At 38.6% G+C, this 20,833-nt stretch overlaps 1 protein-coding gene across 1 annotated transcript in view; it reads right to left on the reverse strand.

Moving 5' to 3' along the window:
- The window catches only part of SLC39A8 (solute carrier family 39 member 8), a 36,862-nt gene extending 17,520 nt beyond the window's left edge, over nt 1–19,342 (reverse strand). The window contains exons 1-4 of the mRNA XM_081959987.1: nt 19,282–19,342; nt 12,623–13,195; nt 2,562–2,727; nt 175–344 (exon numbers count right to left, since the gene is read on the reverse strand). Coding sequence (XP_081816113.1) covers nt 175–344; nt 2,562–2,727; nt 12,623–12,883 — 597 coding nt within the window. The 5' untranslated portion in view covers nt 12,884–13,195; nt 19,282–19,342. The remainder of the gene's footprint in view (nt 1–174; nt 345–2,561; nt 2,728–12,622; nt 13,196–19,281) is intronic.
- Nucleotides 19,343–20,833: the final 1,491 nt, after the last annotated feature.

The following is a 20,833-nucleotide window of genomic DNA, read 5'->3' on the forward strand; positions in this document are numbered from 1 at the left end:
CTCCAGAGCTTGGGGAAGGCAAAAACGCCCATGCCCCCCCCCCCCGTGGTGCAGGAGGCAAACTTGCCATGCCCACTGTGGCCACGCCCACCCAGCAACGAGAGAACCCATTGCTGAAATTTTGGAAGCCCACTCCCTGTTATATTCCCACCATTTTTGTCTACCTTTCCTTACCTCTGGAATAAGTTGAAAAATTGCATTAGAGAAAAGCGTTCCAATGGCCAAACCTACGAAGTAGGTTAAAATCTTAGGGAAATAGTCCTTCTTTAAAAGAGGTGTTAAAACCAATCCAAGAAGTGACGCAAGGCTGATTATAGTCACAGAAAGGAACCCAAAGCCCCAAACTGTTAAAAGAAAAAAAGAAGACACAGTAAAATATACGTATATTAGTTGTATTAAACCAACAAAGTCCTTCTTGGTGATTCATTGTATAGGGTTTATCCATCTAGTTGAAAAACAGCTGAAGACCTAACATTCAAGATACAGTTAAGTCCAAGGATTTGCTGAGATTATTTGACAAGAACAACATATAAATATAGATGATGCAGGCAGTAAAAAAAACTGATTACCGTATTTTTCAGACTATAAGGTGCAACGGTATATAAGACACACCAAGATTTCGAAGAAGTAAGCAAAGAAAAAAAAGTGTTTATCCTCCCCGCCCCCAGGAGCACTCTGCAGGCTTCAGCAGGCCTGGGAGAAGGCCAAAAAGCCCCTGTTTTTGCAAAAAAACCGACCCATTTTCCCCAAAATTGGGGTGCATGGGGCAGGGCTTCAGGAGGCCCAAAATGGCTGTATTCAGTGTATAAGACACACCAACATTTCCATGCTCTTTTGGGGGGGGGTGCGGCTTATACTCCAAAAAATAAGGTAAATAAATGAATAATAAAATATGCTAAATTGCACACAGCAACACACTAAAAATACTAAATACGGGATTTTTCATGTTTATGGTCACCATTTCCATTCTTGAACCATAGATTGTCACAATAACTTCAAATTATTATTTTTTCCTTTCCCTTGACATTTCCCATTGTGCTACATTTCTCGTCAGCTAAAGTTATAGTAATTAGAAATAACAGAAAAACAATAAGACAGAAAAATTGCGATCTGACTAAAATGCACCAGACAGATGCAACAGAAAGTTTTTTATTCTTTTTAACTGATTTAACATTGCCATTTTTATTCATATCGTTGAAGAAAATAAAAAGAGAAAATGAACAAAAATAAGAAACAACAAAGGATGCAATGATATACATAGTCCTCGACTTACAACTGTTCATTTAATGACCATTCAAGGTTACGAACCACTGAAAAAAGTAACATATGACCATTTTTCACACTTACGACTGATGCAACATCCCCATCGTCACATGATCAAAATTCAGATGCTTGGCAATTCACTCATATTTATGACATGTTCCAGCATCATGTGATCACTTTTTAACCTTTCCACAAGCAAAATCAAATGGGGAAACCAGATTCACTTAACAACTGTGTTACTAACTTAACAACTTCAGTGATTCACTTAACAACAGTGGCCAGAAAGGTCATAAAATGGAGGAAAACTCACTTGTCTTACTCAGCAACAGAAATGTTGAGCTCAATTATGCTCATAAGTTACCTGTAATATTTAGTAAGTTGGGACGAAAATTACAGAACTTGTACAGTTAGGGCTCAATCATTGTTGAAGAATTAGCCGCAAAAACAAAATACGTTGGTTTTTAACAATAAGAGAAAGGATTTTAGAGACCATTTTTAACGTCTGAGTGTCAAGCTCTCTATTATGTTGTTATTTAAAGACATTATTTTAAAAAAGAAAAAGAAGTATCACTAAAGGCATGAGAGATGAATATGTAGTTTCTAACATCCCTTTTGTTATATCCTGACTTATTTACAGAATTTATAAATATGGTAAATTTCATGTATTTCTGTTTACTTCTTTGGTCAACTTTTTTTCCCTTATAAACCATACTCTAGATGCTTAAATTTTCCTTGCCTTTTGCCTTAATCAAAAGCAAGTTTGATTAAAATCCTAGATGTTGAAATTATCATGCGTTATCTGTTAGTGGCTCAGGCACAGTGGTTCAGTGGCTAAGACGCTGCGCTTGTCGATCAGCAAGGTTGGCAGTTCAGCGGTTCGAATCCCTAGCACCGCGTAACAGAGTGAGCTCCCGTTACTTGTCCCAGCTTCTGCAAACCTAGCTGTTCGAAAGCATGTAAAAATGCAAGTAGAAAAATAGGGACCACCTTTGGTGAGAAGGTAACAGCATTCCTGCGCCTTGGGCGTTTAGTCATGCCAGCCACATGACCACGGAGACGTCTTCAAATAGCACTGGCTCTTCGGCTTTGAAACAGAGATGAGCACCGCCCCCTAGAGTCCAGAACGACTAGCACATATGTGTGAGGGGAACCTTTATCTTTATCTATCAGTTAATAGTGAAAACTGGCAACCAACATTATGCTATTGTAGGTATAGAATCACTGATATTTTTTGTAGAAGTACATAACTAGAAAAAAAATAATCTGCTAACTAAACTAGATTCTAAATGGAGACTTACCTTCTGTAGGAGATGGCTTGGAACTACCTTTGGAAGCAGATTTTTCACAGGGGTGAAAAATCATTTGTTGTAAGACAGCAGGGCATATTGTAGAGAAGGTGGATTCCATTATCCTGGTCCTGTTAGATATTCCATACAGAGAAAAAATATCTTCGGAAGACATGCACTAAAAGAGAATTTTTAAAAAAACGTATGTTAGTTTGACAAAGAAAATGAATGCACTTACAGCAGAGAAACGCAAAACATTTTAGATTTGATTGTCAACAACTGCATAAAAGATTACCTTTAGAATGGCATCTGAGGAGAAAATTCTTATTATATTTCTCAGTATCCTTCTGAAAAGATCTAGGGACCTTGGCAAACTCAATTTTATTTTAATTATAACTTTTAAAGTGACTCTTAAATATTTGCAAGGCAAACTTTCCTTGACTTGATCCACCCTACGGTCTCTAAATTCTCAATGCAGGCATCTCAGCCATACATTTTCTCATGCATTATTAATTTTTGTCCATTAATTCATTCCAGTTGTACACCAATCTAGAATAAGTCATGTCGCCCGTTTGCTGCTTGCTCCTATGCAGAAAACCATGGCACAGTTTGAAAGGTGCACCTCATCATGGTCACATCACAACCCCATGAAGTCACAGGAGGTCATGTTGCAGGCTAAGGCTGCTGCAGTTTGGATTCCAAACAAGGAATGGATCATAAAAGCTAGACTGATTGTAATTAGCAAAGTTGTGTTGATCAATTCCACATACTTACACAGAGATCTGCCAGGGTGGGTGAAAGTGGCGGGTGAATTGAGCAATCACAAGTCCATTTGCAGTGGGTTGCTTTTGTTGGCCAAGTTGTATAGCCTCCAATCCCTCCCTCTTCCCTTAGTGAGGTTCCTTAGATAGTTTTTTAGGGAAAATAAATCAGGAAATGGCTGCATGCTTTCAGCAAAGGAAGGTTATCTATTACCTACAACTGATGTACCTCTAAGTATAAGGCAAATAATTATCCAGTTGGGGTCAGATCCAAAAGCCAACCTATCATTAGGTTTGCACAAAGCAAAGAGAGTGTCGCCTTTGGAGATTCTTCTTAATCCAAATCAAGGTTGTCCCAAAGATGCTTTTTCTCCTCAGTTCTAAGTTGCTTCTCTCCTTGATTAGTTTCCACCCATTGTTTTTTGTCTTGCCTTCAGGTGCTTTGGAGAATAGCTTGACCCCCTCTTCTTTGTGGGAGCCCCTGAGATTTTGGAAGACTGCTATCATGTCTCCCCTAGTCCTTCTTTTCATTAAACTAGACATAATCAGTTCATGCAACCGTTCTTCATATGTTTTAGCCTCCAGTCCTCTAATCATCTTTGTTGGTCTTCTCACACTCTTTCTAGAGTCTCCACATATTTTTTTACATCGTGGCGACCAAAACTGAATGCAGTATTCCAAGTGTGGCCTTACCACGGCATTATAAAGTGGTATTAACACTTCACATGATCTCGATTCTATCCACTGAATAAAGTCAGTGTCTGTGGTTTTAGGGGGGTGGGTGAGGGAGAGACTATTTTAACTAAGCAAAGTTTTGTGGGCTGGTTGAAAGTACAGTTCATTCACAATTCAGGTCATGTCTCTCTTTTCTTTCATTCCTGTGTTTAGGAGATACTTTTGCACAGTTGACAAGCAGGTCAACAAACTGAATGACTTTCACTGGATCAACACTTTCAAAAGGACATGAATAAGAAAGGAATATAATTAAGTGATATTTGGAAGTGCATTCCAATGTTTTCTTGACCTGCGAATAAAATCGGTAATTGATATCCTAAGCATTTCTGCTCCTAATATTTCATAAATATGTTGTATTTCTGGAGACCAGATGTCATTAAAATGTACTTGGATTATGTTATGCTTTGTCCTTTTTTGTTTATACAGTTTTGAACAGGTTGTGTTAATACTATGGATGGTTTTGTTCTGAAGCTTTATGAAACAAACTAATACTTTCCCCTGCAAAACTTGAATTGCTACATGTTTATATTATGAAATCCTATAATCATTCAATTATAATTTGAAAGCATTCTGGTAACAGTTATTTAATCTCTGAAACAGAATATGTGGCAAAATGGACTTGTTTGGTTATAGAAAGGCAATATCTACATTTATTGGTGACTAGAAACCCCTTATGGAATTTTGGCATAAGAAGAGAAAAACTTCAACTTAAGTTTTATGATTTTGATTATTAGAAAAGGTAGATTATAGAAAGAAGAGACTCATGAAATAACTTTAGAGAAAGAGAGGTTAAACTATCATTGTACTTATAACTACTGAAAACAAGATTGGATGCCATTTCTTTATTTTTTTTTCTTCCACTTAATTTTCTGTTTGCATGTTTAGGTTTTTCTTTTATTTCTTCTGTTTTCTTCTTTGTCGTTCTATTTTAGTTTGCATTAATTCTTATGATTGTTGTTAAAACTTTCAGCAAAATTATGTATATTTTCAAAAAATGAAACAAGCCTTAGAATCACATTACTCCAAAAGTAATTGTCAGGGCATGACTAGCTGCCAAAGCAATATATATGTCAGTGTTTGTGCCCTGCCAATCTAGTTATTGTACAAGGTAATTGCCTGACCTGCAGTGGCACCTGTAATCCGTAATCACTATAAAAAGATAACTTGTGATGGGAATACAGTAGAGAGTTTTTCCAAGGAAATCGCTCAGATGCAATTCAGCTCTGCATCTGAAATTGACTCAAAGCAAGATGAGCCCAAACTCTGCAAAACTCTTCCTGGTTAATTACTGATCAATACCTATAAATTCTGTGTTGATTCTTATGTCTTCTAAGCATGCCATTTCCCTTCTCCTCCTGCACTTCCTGAATCCCTTCTAATGTGTTTGGATCTGGTGAATTAATTAATTAATTAATTAAGAATGGTTGCAGGAACTGGGTATGTCCAGTTTAATGAAAAGAAGGACCAGGGGAGACATGATAGCAGTGTTCCAATATCTCAGGGGTTGCCACAAAGAAGAGGGAGTCAAGCTATTCTCCAAAGGACCTGAGGGCAGGACAAGAAGCAATGGGTGGAAACTGATCAAGGAGAGAAGCATCTTAGAACTGAGGAGAAATTTCCTGACAGTTAGAACAATTAATCAGTGGAACAGCTTGCCTCCAGGAGTTGTGAATGCCCCAACACTGGAAGTCTTTAAGAAGATGTTGGATAGCCATTTGTCTGAAACGATATAAGGTTTCCTGCCTAAGCAGGGGGTTGGACTAGAAGACCTCCAAGGTCCCTTCCAACTCTGCTATTGTATTTTATAGAATAGAACTGGAAGGAACTTTTGAAGTTGTCTAGTCCAACCCCTGTTCAAACGGAAGACCCTATACCAGCGATGGCGAACCTTTTTTGGCTCGCGTGCCATAAGTGGGGGGAGCGCAGCGGGATCATGTGCAGGTGTGCCGCACCTATAATGCAATGTAACCCCCCCAGTGCGCATGCACGCACTACAGGCGTGACCCTCCCCATTTTTGTATGCTTTTTTCGCTCTCCCCAGGCTCCAGGGGTTTTATAGGAGCATGGGGAGGGCAAAAACAGCCTCCCCTGCCCCCCCGGAAGCCCTCTGGAGGCTTCAGGGACCTTCAGGAGGCTTCCCTGAAGCCCTCAGAGTGCTCCAAACGACCCTCCGAGCAAACAGGAAGTCAGTTCCCGAACTTCCGGTTTGCCCAAAGAGCCGTTTTTTTTGCGCTCCGGAGGCTTCAGGGAAGCTCATGAAGCCTCCGGGGGGCCTCCGGGGGGCCTCTGGGGGGAGTGGGGGAGGCTCTTTTTGCCCTCCCCAGGCTCCTATAAAGCCTCTGGAGCCTGGGGAGGGCAAAAAATGGCTTTAAAAAGGGTGAACTCAGCTGGCCAGCGCGCGCATGCATACTGGCCAGCTGACAGGGCAACGCCTCACGTGCCCTGACAAATGGCTCCGCGTGCCACCTGTGGCACGCGTGCCATAGGTTCGCCATCACTGCCCTATACCATTTAAGACAAGTGGCTGCCCAGTCTCTTCTTAAAAATCTCCAGTAATGAAGCACCCACAACTTCTGTAGGCAAATAATTGACAAATTATTTTGTCAATAAATGTGTTTTTCATTGGCAGAGGAATACCATTACATTTTATCCAATATAGTACTCCTCAACTTACAACCGGTCACTTAGTGGCCATTCAAAGGTATGATAAACCCCCCAAAAAGTATTTATAACCCAGATTCAAAATTCTGTTGACTGAACCCTTCTCTGCAGTTATGTGATTTCATTTTAGGCACTCAGAAACTGGCCCACATTTAACACTGTTTTCAGCGTCACACGGTTATGTGACTGTAATTTATAACATTTATACCAGAAACTGGTATTTCCTTCCAGTTTCTGGCAAAAAAAATGCCTATTGCAGAGAACAGTTTCACATAACAACCATGGTGTTTGCATTATGACCTCAACGTTTGCTTTTCAAGTGCTATGTTTTCTTAACAACCACCACAAAAAAAGTTGTAAGGTCAGGCACGGTTATATTAGGATGCATTTAACTTATGACTGGCACAACTGAGAACCTTAATTTCAGGATCAATTATGGTTAATAGTTGAGGACTACCTACAGACTTTCATTGACCGCTATTCTAATGACACACTGTACTTAATTATATAACAGTTTTATTGTCATTAAATATATGTCTATAAATTGCATTTTTGTATGTTAGCGTGATATTACAAAAAAAAACAAATGAAATATGGATCATATTCCATAGTCTATCAAACAGTGGTATATAAATAATACAAAAATAACAAGAATAATGTCATATTTACTTCTTCGTTTAAAGAAGGGTGTAAATAAGCTATTTTTATGAATCATCTGTCTTATACATTTACTCTATTGACGTATGTTCGTGTCCAATCCCACTTGGCCAATAAAGAATTATATTCTATTTACATATGCATCAACTATCTTTGTGATTTCCCAAATAGTATTTAAAAACCATGCTAACAAAGCAGCTATTACCAAGACTACAATAAATATTTTCTTTAAATCACTATCTAATATAGGGACAGATCAGATAAGACAGATTTATGAATTTATGATATTTGCTAGAGTTTATATTAAATATATGAAGCAAGCAGCCACTGCCCTTTTACTCCTTCCTTGTTTGCATCATTTCTATTGTTATGATAAGTATTCTGTTGTTGTTTTTTATTGTTGTGAGCTGCACTGATATTTATATTGAAGGGGAAAACTAATGGATAAATAGCATTTATAACATAATTATAGAAACCCAGGTGGAAAGTTACGCATATTACTTTTGGGTGGTCTAATAAAAAGAAAAAATGATAGAAATACCACATGTTGTTGTTGTATAACAAAAGATGACATGATTAAAAGCAGTGGTGGGTTCCTAGCAGTTCGGACTGGTTTGGCCAAATCGGTAGTGGTTTGATGACCTGGGTCGCTGGAACTGGCAGCGACCCAGACCTGCCATACCCCCGAACCGGTTCTCCGGATGGTGCCATAGGTGCCGCCATCTTGTTTTTCAGTTCTGTGCATGTGCAGAACAATTTTAATTGCACCAGCAAACCAGCAGTAGTGCCTGCTGGAACCCACTCCTGATTAAAAGCTAAAATAAGTTATAGAAATAAGAGAAGGAGGAATATTAGTGTATATGTCACCGTGAAAGTCCGAAATCTGGTGAATGTCGACATTCACCGGTGAATGTTGGTGAATGTCGACATTCACCGGTGAATGTCGACACATACCAATTTCGGTCTTTCACGGTGACATATATATAACGAGTCAGCGTTACGCTTTGCTTTTGCTTTTCAATTCGCGGTCCTGGAAACTACTCGTTCTAACCGCACAGGATCGCAGGTTTTAAAAAAAAAAGTCCGCGAATAGAAGACACTTAAAAGGAAGCGAGGAGCCGAGGTATTAGGGTAAGGGTATTAGGGTAAGGATGTCGAGAGGATAAGGGTATTTAGCAAATTTTTCACACATACACCAAGCGACTATGTGAATGTCGACATTCACCAGATTTCGGACTTTCACAGTAACAATACATTTTTATATAACAAAGTGAAATAACAAGAGAAATGTGGAATGATTGAACAATGATAGACTGTAACCTAATATAAATGTGTAGTGTTACTAAAAATACATAAGTTGACTGAATGTAATAATTATGATTAACTTGAATAGTTTTATTTGCATTAGAATGTATGACACCCAGGTGCCGCACTGTTCACGCATTGATTTGAGATATTTATAAAAAATAAAAAAATAAAAAACTTGGGAGGAAATGAAAGAAGTACCACATGAAAAAAAAGTCTAACATTTTATTCTTTGCAATGTGTTTTACCAATACAGCTCATCTATCCATTATACTAACAGGTCAAGCTTAGATTGAGCCTATCACAAAGAGACAGACTAAAAAGCTGAAATAGCTTTCTGCCCCATGTGGTGAAAACTAGCTTGTATTAAGTCATTGCTGCTGCTTGGTGTTAATTTCTGGATGTTCCTCCTGGACCAATAGCAGTTTGGGTTTATTATTGCATGCCTAGTGTTTATTTCCAAAATGAATGTGGGCCTTGATTATTTCTACACAGAAACCTTTCACAACAGGTGTTCTCAGACTTTCTTGTCCTCCCTACTTTTCTTGCCTGTTAACACCTCTTTTGAGAGGGAGGGGGCTATGCTGTATACAAAATGCTGTGATACCTCAATGCATAAGGACAATACTACTAGCTTGAGAGCTAGAGCAAGGCCTAATATGTAAATAACGGCCAGATATATACATTTCATTTCTTCCAGAATTTTGGGACTACAACTCTCTTCGTCCACCCTGCAGACTAAAGAGGACAAGCAAAATTTGGTGAGGGAGATATGAGTGATATGTGCATGTTGGGGGGGGGGGCAAGATGAGAAGATTGGTTTACATTCTAAATGCAGAGGTAGAGAAACACACAATTCAGCATGGAGCACAAACATAGAGAATAGCAAAGAGTTGACAGTGTCAATCTTTCCGTATTATTTAAAGGAAAAAACAGTAAGACTCAAGCCTATTCTGATGAAATTATTATTTATAATATATTTATTATAATTATGATATAATTATAGTTATATAACAACATTCAGACTGAAGCCTACACTGATGTAATTAGGATTAGCACATAATGGGATTTATTTCATCTGATAGGTACACTCAAACCTTCTAAGTGTGTGAAACTTTTCTACAACCTACAACCCCAATCAATAAAGAAGAGTATTTGTAGCTCAGGGTTGAAATGAGGAGGGTTTGGTGTTCTCTGTGAGCTTGTTTTTTTTTTCTTGCAAATGTCTCATTACCCACACTAAGTAACATTATTACTTTTAATATCACTTCCTCAATCATTTGAGTGAGACTATGAGATAGTAGTTCTTCTGTGTATGTGCAAAGCATGTCCTATGGCACTAAGCCATAGTCTATCTTCATATGTATTCCATACCAGAACAGAATAAAATAGAATTCTTTACTGGCCAAGTGTGATTGGACACACAAGGAATTTGTCTTTGATGCATATGCTCTCAGTATACATAAAGAAAAATAAAATACGTTCATCAAGAACGTTAAGATACAACACTTAGTCATAGGTTACAAATAAGCAATGAAATCATACTAGGAAACAAATAAAACAATGTAAATTGTAAAGATATAAGCAACATGGTTATAGTCATAAGTGGGAAGAGATAGGAAGGATGAGAAAAGTAATAATAATACAGTCTTAGTAAATAATTTGACAGTGTTGTGGGAATTGGTTGTTTAGCAGAGTGATAGCATTCGGGTAAAAACTGTCCTTGTGTCTTGTTGTTCTGGCGCGTAGTGCCCTATTGCGTTGTTTTGAAACAATTTATGTCCAGAATATGAGGGATCTGTAGTTATTTTCAGAGCCCACTTTTTGACTCGTGCAGTATACAGGTCCTCAAGGCAGGGTGGTAGCAATTGTTTTTTCTACAGTTCTAATTATCCGTTGAAGAGTCTGTGTCTGTCTTGTATGGTTGCAGAGCCAAACCATATATATATATACATATACATATACATATACATATACATATACATATACATATACATATACATATACATATACATATACATATACATATACATATACATATACATATACATATACATATACATATACATATACATATATATATATATACACACACATATATATACATATATACATATACATATACATATACATATACATATACATATACACATACACACACACACACACACACACACACACACACACACACACACATATATATATATATATATATATATATATATATATATATATACATGCATACATATATACATATATGTACATACATACACACACACACACACACATATATATATATATAATTCCATTATATATATAATGCTAACTCTATAATGAGCTACAATTTGTGTGTGATCCCTTTTTATATCTTATTGATTGATAAATGTCACCACTGTCCATAACTGTACATCTCTCCATGGATACATGTGGCTGTTTGCACTGGTTCTAAACTTTGCTTTCATTCTGGAAAAAAATCACTTCATTTAAAAAGCTATACTTTTTTCTTCCACTAGTTACTCAATATTTTGACAAAATCCAGGAAAAGAAGGACAGATTAGCTGCACCCTATATTCTAACAGATAGCATTAGAAGTTGTCTGTACTAAATCACTGTTTAGTTATTGTATATACAATATTTAACACGGAAGATATAACTTTGTCTTCCTAAATCTAGCATTCTCCAGTTTCGATGATTCACACCACTGGCTGTGTAAATTCTCAGAGTTGCAGTCCAATAGAGGACACAACTATATTCAGACATAACTCCTGCCCCAAAGCAAGCACCAAAAATAACATAACTCAGCCTGAAAGTAAACACACTACCCATAATTCAACGTGCAATATATTTGAATTGAGAATAGGAAACATTGCATGAGATAAGCCTCCTTCTGAGCCAAGACATCCTGGGCAAAAAAATACCCAAGATATATAACGAGACTGGCTATATGGCTTGTTGTTGTTATTGTTGTTAACAATATGGGTTGTTAACTGCTTGCAGTCCAGTGATCCCCAGCAACACATACTTGCTATGGTTGCTACTAAGATTTCCACCATCAAAAGTCTTTCTGGTTCTTTGGTAGAACATTCTGCCATTGACATGACCACTAAAGTTAGGTAAAGGTAAAGGTTCCCCTTGCACACATGTGCTAGTCGTTCTGGACTCTAGGGGGTGGTGCTCATCTCCGTTTCAAAGCCGAAGAGCCAGCACTGTCCGAAGACCTCACCGTGGTCATGTGGCCGGCATGACTAAATGCTGAAGGTGCACAGAACGCTGTTACCTTCCCACCAAAAGTAGTTCCTATTTTTCTACTTGCATTTTTACATGCTTTCGAACTGCTAGGTTGGCAGAAGCTGGGATAAGTAACAGGAGCTCACTCCATTATGCGACGCTAGGGATTCGAACCGCCAAACTGCTGACCTTTCTGATCAACAAGCTCAGTGTCTCAGCCACTGAGCCACCGCGTCCCTCCACTAAAGTTACAGCTGCAATAAAATGAGCCAGTGTGGCCAGTGGCTCTTGCCAGTTCTTTCTTCCCAACCACAGAGTGAAGTAAGAACAAAATACTGTAAATCAGGGGTGTCCAAATTTGGGGACTTTAAGACTTGTGGACTTCAACTCCCAGAATTCCCCAGCCAGCATGGCTGGCTGGGGAATTCTGGAAGTTGAAGTCCATAAGTCTTAAAAGTTCCCAAGTTTGGACACCCCTGCTGTAAATGGAGAGAGCTATGAAAAGTCTACTTTCCGACTTATCTGTACCCTTTGACCTTTTCAGCGTTGACTAAAATTCTTAAAAAGGAAAAAAAAACAGGAATAAATCCCCAAGGAAAAAACAAATCGAGCCTTTGGGCCCCTACTTCCCTCCCTCTTCCCTAAACTTGGAAGCAGAAACCGAGAAGGCTGGGTGGAGTTTTCTAGCGCTAGGGATGCAGGGCAAAGGGCGGGATGTCTCCATACCTGGTTATAGCGCAGATGCGCCAGCGATCCGGGGGCCAAGTTCTCGCTCAGTTTCTGCCGGGCGCCCAACTTCTGCAGCATCTGGCCCACCTGTTCGCTCGAGAGGCTCCGGTTCCCTCCGAAGACGGCGAAGAGGTCCTGGGCGAAGTGTCCTCCGACCGACGCCGACGCTGCTGCTTCTTGGGCGCCGGTAGAAAGGAAGACGCCAAGGGCCAAAGCCGAGACGGCGGCCAGGAGCGTCCGAGCCACGAGGGGAGACATCGCCGGCAAGCGCCAAGAGGCGAGCGAGAAGGGAAGACGAAGCGCGGAGCAGTGAAACCAACTAGCCGGAGAAGGCGCCGTGCCTTTGGGGCGGGCGGCAAGCGGGAGTCAGCCTTCCTCGGGCACCCAGACGTCGGCACTGCTGCAGGTGGAGGCCGTTTTCTTCCCTCCCTCTTGGGCAGGGACAAGGGCCCTTCCCCGGACGTTCCCCAAATCCTATCCCGGAAGGGTGTTAGGTAAGCAGGAGAAGCTGGCTCAGCCCAAAAAGACCTTCTCTTCAGTCCCGAGGATGACAGGCGCACGAAGCTCTTCCTGTAACAGGAGGGGTGGGGGAGAGAGAAGGGCAGAGAAGGTGTCAGAAACTGTCTTAATCCCAATCCTACAAAGTCCCTTCTTCCAACTCTGTTAATCTGTATCTATCTGTTGCCCATAAAGGGCACATTGGACTACAGCTCCCATGACCTCCGAATTGCTTGCCCAACCAGCAGGGCAATATTGTCAGGAGGTTAGGAAGGACTGCATTGTTCTAATATATTTTTATTATTATTATTATTCTATCCCTCTGTTAATGCAACCAAGGATTGCATTGTGGTTTTTTTGTTTTTTTTTTGGCTGCTGCGGCACCCAGCTGGCTCATATTTAAGTGATTGTTCACTAGGACTCCAAGATCCCTTTCACAGTTAATGCTATTGAGCCAGGTTTCATCTAATCTGTACTTGTACATTTGTTTTTTCTTGCCTAAATTCAAAACCTTCCTTTTTTTCTCTACATTGAATTTCATATTCAAAGGGCCCAGCGTTCAAGTCTGTTGAGATCCATCTGGATCTTAAGCCTGTCTTCTGGGGTATTGGCTATTCCTGCCAGCTTAGTGTCATCTACAAATTTAATGAATTCTCCTTCTATTCTCTCTTCATTGTTTATGAAGATGTTGAAGAGTACTAGGCCTAAACCAGAACCTTGGGGCACACCACTGCTTACTTCCCTTTAAATGTAGTTCTATTACATCTGTATATATAATTCCATTAACTCTGTTGTTATTGCTGTTTTTATACTTTATTCATTAAACATGAAACTCAGTCAATTGAACATTCAAAAATGCATCACAAATGCTATTGACTGGTGCTAATGATTGATACGGGTTGCTGCCAGCATCCTAGGTATCAACCAAGTACTACATCATCATCATCATCATTAATATTATTAATTTGAAATTCAGCACTGCCAGTAATAAAGGAAAAAGTCATTTCCCAAATCAGGCCATAGTTCCGTTTACTCTATATTAACTGGCACACCTATTGAACTTCAGACATACTGTATCTCTTTCTAACTGTCCCAGAAACTGAAATCTGGCAAATAAAGAATAAGACTATTATTGAGCAATTCTATTTCCTATTGAGCTGGGCTAAGATCACCTTCTGTTTGATAACAACTCTCTTCTGTTTTTCAGTACAGAAGGAATGTTTTTGTAGTTATATGCAGCTCAGATTTTCCCTCTCTTTTAAACCAAAGATGACCCAGCTAAACAAAGTTTGCTTAGTTCACATATCACAATAATCCATGGTTTCGTTTATTTGTTTCTGTGAAAGTCGTAAAAATCTGGTTCACATCTAATGCTACATCAAGGATGAGCAACATTTTGCTACAGATCTAAACAGATCATTAGAATCTGATAAAATGCCACAATAACATCATGTCCATCAGAAGAACATTGCACAAATAGTGGTAATAATTGCATAATTTGTGCAAAGACAAACATACCACTGGTTCTCCTTGCCCGCTTCTCTCCTGCAGATATCCATGCCCAAGTCCCTTATTGTGACCACAGTCATCTCTGACCACTGCCTGAAAAGCAGCTGTATGATTTTCTTCATTATATGGCAAGAAACACTCAAAACTGCAATTCAAGTACTACAGTAGGTTTAACATGGTTCAAAATCAAATATCAAAATTCTTCCTCATAATCCAATAACCCTTAAAAATATTGGATCCATCTACACAAATAACCAACAAGTGTTGGATGGATTAAGATATTGCAATAAGGCAAAATTGAATGAATTAAGTCGTAGCACAATTTATTTTTTGAATTTATATTGATGTTACTGTACAGAATTTTCCTCTCCCCTAACTTCATTTTGGATTTAAGAGAAGCCATAGTTGAGCATGATTGGATCAATCTTACTTTGTATATAAAGTATATCTAAGCTTTAGGATGCTAGGAAAGAGTGTTACATAAGTAGAGCTTGTACAGAAAAATAGAACAATATTACCAATTAATATCAACCTAGCCTAGCATATTTTTCCATTGTTGATGCCTCCAGGAAGCTCAGAAACAAGCATATCAGTAACAATATTTTTCTATTTTCTTTATTTTATCATTTGTTATGTAGAGATACCCATCCCTCAAACTCAGAGCTTCTCAGAGTTCCAATTAGCTACTGTGTCTAGAAGCTCCTGAGTAAACTACCTTCTTCTTGTGTTTAAACAGTAAGGACCTACTGTAGCTTCTTTCACACATTCAAAATGTATGTACCGACAACTCACACAGTGTATCTTTGAAGATCATGTGGATTATTAATATTTTTTAATTGTTTATCTGTTAGTGAGATTCATGTACCTGTCAGTTCCCAAGAGAACCTTACAAATATATTTCTTCTGCAAAATAAATGAGAGAGAGAGAGAGGAAGGAAGGAAGGAAGGAAAGAGAGAAAGAAAAAGGAAGGAAGGAAGAAAAAAGAAAAAGAAAGAAAGAAAAAGGAAAGAAAGAAAGGAAAGAGAACAGGAAAGGAAGGAAGGAAAGAAAGAAAAAGAAAGAAGAAAGAAAGAAAGAAAAGAAAGAAAGAAAGAAAAGAAAGAAAAAGAAAAGAAAGAAAAGAAAGAAAGAAAAAATCACCCCATAACAATAGTTCTTAGCCATGAGGGTCTCAAGGAAATAATTTTAGCAGCAATAGTTACTTATTGCTCCAGGCCTTCTGAGTCCTGGTTGGTTTCTTGAATGCTCACACTACTGGTTGTCTCAAAGGTGCTTTTTCAAAAGGCATCTGGCCTTTGTTTTTCCTGGAAAAACAGGACCTGGATGACTGAGAATCTCCATAGACTTTCACACTACTGGTGTTGGCCTAATCTTAGATTGCCCACTGTTTCAAAGGAGAGAAGCAGCAACAGAAAAGGCACACTCTCATGGTCCCCAATGACAGCAAACCATCAAGGATATTGCTTGAAGAAGCTTGATAGGACAGAAAATAATGGGACAAGATCCCAGATACCTCTGGTTTCAAACGGTTGGAAATTAAATGGGAGTACAGTACAACTCTTGTAGTAGTGCTACTACAGCAAAATACCCTTTATTTTATTAAATTTATATGCTTCCCATCTCCCCAATAAGATGGCCCTGATTGGCTTAATCACCAATCACAGCCACAGATGAGGTGTAGGTATAGGACAGGGGTCAGCAACCCATGGCTCTGGAGCCACAAGTGGCTCTTTCATCCTCCTGTGGCTCCTTGTCACTCAAAATATATGTCACAATCGCCAATGTGCGACACCTGCCGGCATGCGGTTTATTGAGCTTTACAACCCCCAGTAGGCCAACCGTGGATAAATTCAAGAAGAGAAAAGTTTCAGAAGAAGACAGAATTTTTAAAAGTACGTTGAGGAGGACTATTTGAAAATAGCTTTAATACAGTGTCTTTTTTTTTGAAGTTCAAAATGTTTTTGTTGCATGCAGAAATAAAAATTTGTTTTCTCTGTAGCAGTTCATTTATTTTTTTTATATCTAGCATAAAGGTAAAGAACAAAATATGCAGTGTTATCTTCATTTTAGATGTCAAAAGCCAACCGAGATGGCTCCAAGTGTTTTCTTTTCTGTGGGAAATGGGTCCAAATGGTTCTTTGAGTGTTTAAGGTTGCCGACCCCTTGGTGTAGGATGAGGTGTAGCTTTGGGGTGATCTAGGGCAGTTCTGCACGGAACAAGTTATAATTGTCCACTGGAAAGGTTTAAGATGAGCATAACAAACAGTAACTCCTGATTTAGCAGTAGTCATGACTAGTGCACAAGATGGAGTTGTGCAAAGGACCACCGAGTCACAGAAGTAGCCTGCTCATCAAACAGAAGGTGTGAGTCCAAGGGCACCCCAAACTTAATGACATGTCTGTCCAAGATAGCATGATCCCATCCATAAAAATGGAATATCATTGGTCTTAGATTCTAAATTTCCAGCCCCACTTTCTTCTCTGTATTCTAGTGTCCATATATAGATCTGAGAGTTTCCTGCATCTCCACTTCGCTCATGTGTGGGTTTATCCTCCAGAACCTTTCAACATACTTGCCAACATAAAGTGTTGTCGTTATAAGGAATTTGTTGATGCTGGGAAAGGGAAGTATATAGAATCTCAATTTCAAATTTACAAAGAAGAAATGTTTCTGTCTTCTATCTCCTGTCTCATCATCGGTGATTATGTAAAACTCCCCCATCTTCTAGGACTAAATTACTTTATAGTTTGCATTTTGAAAGCCCAGGGTATTTTCATCATTTTGTCATAGAAAAATGCTTCAATCCCTGATAATTTAAATGAAATTGCTTTTTGCACCTTTTTCAGATCTAAAATACTCTTCATCAGGGAATAACTACAGATTTTCATAAATTCAGATTTAAATAATTGCATTGTTTCATTTTTGTCCTTGTTCACTTTCTTGCTTGCTTGAAGTACATATTGTATATTGCCAATAGGGTTATATACTAGCTTAGCCATTACATGATCAGTCCCCTTATTAATAATGGTGATGTGATCGCCCTTATCTTATCATATTGCTTTTTTAATAACTGATCTTTGTTTTCATCTTTTATCTGTTTTACCTGTCTGGTTTTATTTATATGAACTGCCAGGAGTCACTTGGGATTGCTGCAGCTTAGAAAATGCAACAGAACAACTGAAAACAAAAGTAAACACAATAATCCTTAGGATGAAGATTTCATTTGTTCTACCACCACCAGATTCTTTTCTGGTCTGTTCAAAGACAAGAAAGGCACTTGAGTTTGTCACTCAAGGGAAAACAAAACCGGAGTATCACCCGGTGCAAAAATCTCTTCAGGTTACCTTGTTTTGTTTTGTTTTTAAGGAAAAGGAATTAGAAACATTTTAATTATTGTTCTTACTTCTAACTAAAGCAATATGTAGCTAAGCATTAACCTTATTTGGAGGGGGGGAATGCAAAATTCAGTCATGGGCTGCAGAGGGAATGGGGCACAGCTTAGGCTTTGCAGTCTCAGATGGTAAACAATAGTTTGCTGGAGCTTGGCTCTTGCTTTAAAATGTCAACATCTGAACACGAAATATAAAAGAACCTGCCAAGAAAACAGTGGGATCATCGGGCAGTTGCCTTTATCAACTTCCCGAGTAAATGATATATATTATTATTAGAGGATGAGTTTATGGAGTTATTTTTAACTTCCAGGTATGCCTACAGCAGATCTTTAAAATTGTCCAACATAGCTATAATGTTTTATTTATCCACATGAGCGATACTGGCAGTAACTATACACAAGAGCACAATCCACACATTGAATGTCAGCATTCTAAAACTCTTCTAGAGTCTTTTGATTTTTTACCCAAAAGGCTCTGTTTCAACCCAACAAACGGGATGTGTTCCTTAGCAAGAGACAATAAAAATGTTCTTTCTTAAGACAATTTCAGTAAGGCTGTCTTTTTTTCCTAGCACAGTTTCTGGCCTCCAAGTATTGTAGAAATGCCCCCATAGAAATACCCCCATGGAAGTTTTATTTATAATTACATAGCCTGTGCATATGTGTTTACTTCTGTCAGGTTCTTATCAGACGCTAAATAAATAATAAATTGTAAGTGTTAACCAATGGTAGTCAAAAATCTGGAGTCTGGAAGCACCTTTCCAGATGAATATATATTTATAGAAATGCATCCAGCTTTCAAGAGCCACTGCTCACTTCACTTCATCGTCAACTGATGATCCTACATCAGTTTAGACATCTGTGCACCTCTTCTGATTTTGCCCGAGAAAGAGATGCTTAGTGACCTCTGAGCGTCTGTGGGTTGGGGAAGATAATGGTACAGCATCTTACATTTATTTTAATGAAAAGCTACAATAGGTTTAGAAATCCATGCACATCCCTCTATCTCTAGTCGTTCAACCATCTCCTAGGAAAAAAAGAAAGCAAACCGGAACTTCCCAGGGCCAAATATTATTTACACTGGGAAGATGGTAAGAATGCTTTCTCTGTTCTGCCGCACAGTAATTACATTCAGGCTCCCTCCATTCATTCACAAACATCTGTGTTGTATAGTCTTTCCATCACTTTCATAATACTTTCTGCTTCTATTTCCCATTGTAACGGGCAGGAAATAACAACACTTATTCCTTACTCACCTTGCCCTGTCTCTGGTTACTCCAGCAGTCCTTCAGAATTAACACTGTTGCTTCCTTGAGAAGAAGGCAGGTTGACGTTCAGCAACTATGTGCTGCCAGATAAGTTGAGGCATGTGCAATTTCTAGGATCAAAGATCGGCCACTATATGCTCCTCCCATCTGTGGTTCTAGCCTTCTATTTGTTCCATAAAACACAGCCAAATTGAATGAGGCACTAAAATAATTCCTGCTGCTAACTCAGCTGCTACAGACCCTTGTTCTGCACAGTAAGCAGTGTACAATTATGCCTTGAAGCTTGCCTTGAGAAGTAACTGGTTTGTTTTCTGTGTAAGCAACGTTATAGAAGCAGTTCGGCATAACAGTTAGAATATAATTTTCTTACATTCCACTGATGCTGGCTTCCATTAGGTTTTTCACATCCACCAGCCAGATTGTAGCTCCTCTTCCCCTCATAGTTTTGTTTCTTTTTGGCTGGTATAGATAAAAGGCACACAACAGGACTGCACTGGAGAAACCCTCATGTGTATCACCATTTAAACTGTCAGTAGTCTGAAAGTGTCCCTTGTAGGTTCTGCTTGTTTCTACCGTGTTTCCCTGAAAATAAGACAGGGTCTTATTTTCTTTTGACACCCAAAATAAGCACTTGGCCTTATTTTCGGGGAGGTCTTATTATTTTTGAGGTACAGGAGGCAGCTAGTATGGTCACCTCGTGGCTGCTGCTGTGTTGCAATATTTTCAGGGAGAGCTTATTTTAGTGCATGCACTCAAAAGCCTAATTGGCCTTATTATCCAGGGAGGTCTTATTTTCGGGAAAACATAGTAGTATGTTATTCAAAGGAAGTTCCATGGATCTTTAGAGAATGAAATCCTGTTAATATTGTATAGATTCAAGTGAAGGAGACTTACGTTTGATGAGTTCAATTATACCAAGTGAAACTATAAACATACTTTTTGAAAAGTTTCAAAAGTAGGAAACCCTGATTTTTCAATCCACCAGTAAGTTTTGCTATTGAACCGAATATATATTTTGCAAAACTATTCTGTATCTTTAAAAAGGAATTAACTTTTTTATAAGTTAAAAGCTATGAGTGGTATGTGGGTAGAGCTAAGACGAACATTTCATTTCATGTACTCTAAACTTTTACTGTTAACTAAATTAATAAAATATAGTTAACACCATTCTTTTCTGTTCAGAAGAATTCACTAAATTACCATTTTTGCGAATAGTTCTGCAGGTCATCCAAGGACTGCACACAAGGCTTGGGGAACTGCATATACCGTTGTTGTATTTCAGGTTATTCATCTCAGGTTTGAATAAGATGCTAATCATAAGCAGCCAACTTAAGCAGCTGGCAGTGGGAATTGAATTTCCCTTCTAAAACATTTTCATCTTTTACCTAGTTTACTTTTTCACTCTAGGTTTTATGCACAGATACTTTTGTGTGTTGAAATTTGACTCATCATAGCTTTGGAGAACTTCCTCATACTTACAAAATTTCCTGGGGAAAAAGACCAGACAAATCATAAGGAAAACACTGATATTTGCATAGAA

This window comes from Natrix helvetica (genome assembly GCF_964273705.1).
Source record: "Natrix helvetica genome assembly, chromosome: 7".
NCBI lineage: Eukaryota > Metazoa > Chordata > Lepidosauria > Squamata > Natricidae > Natrix > Natrix helvetica.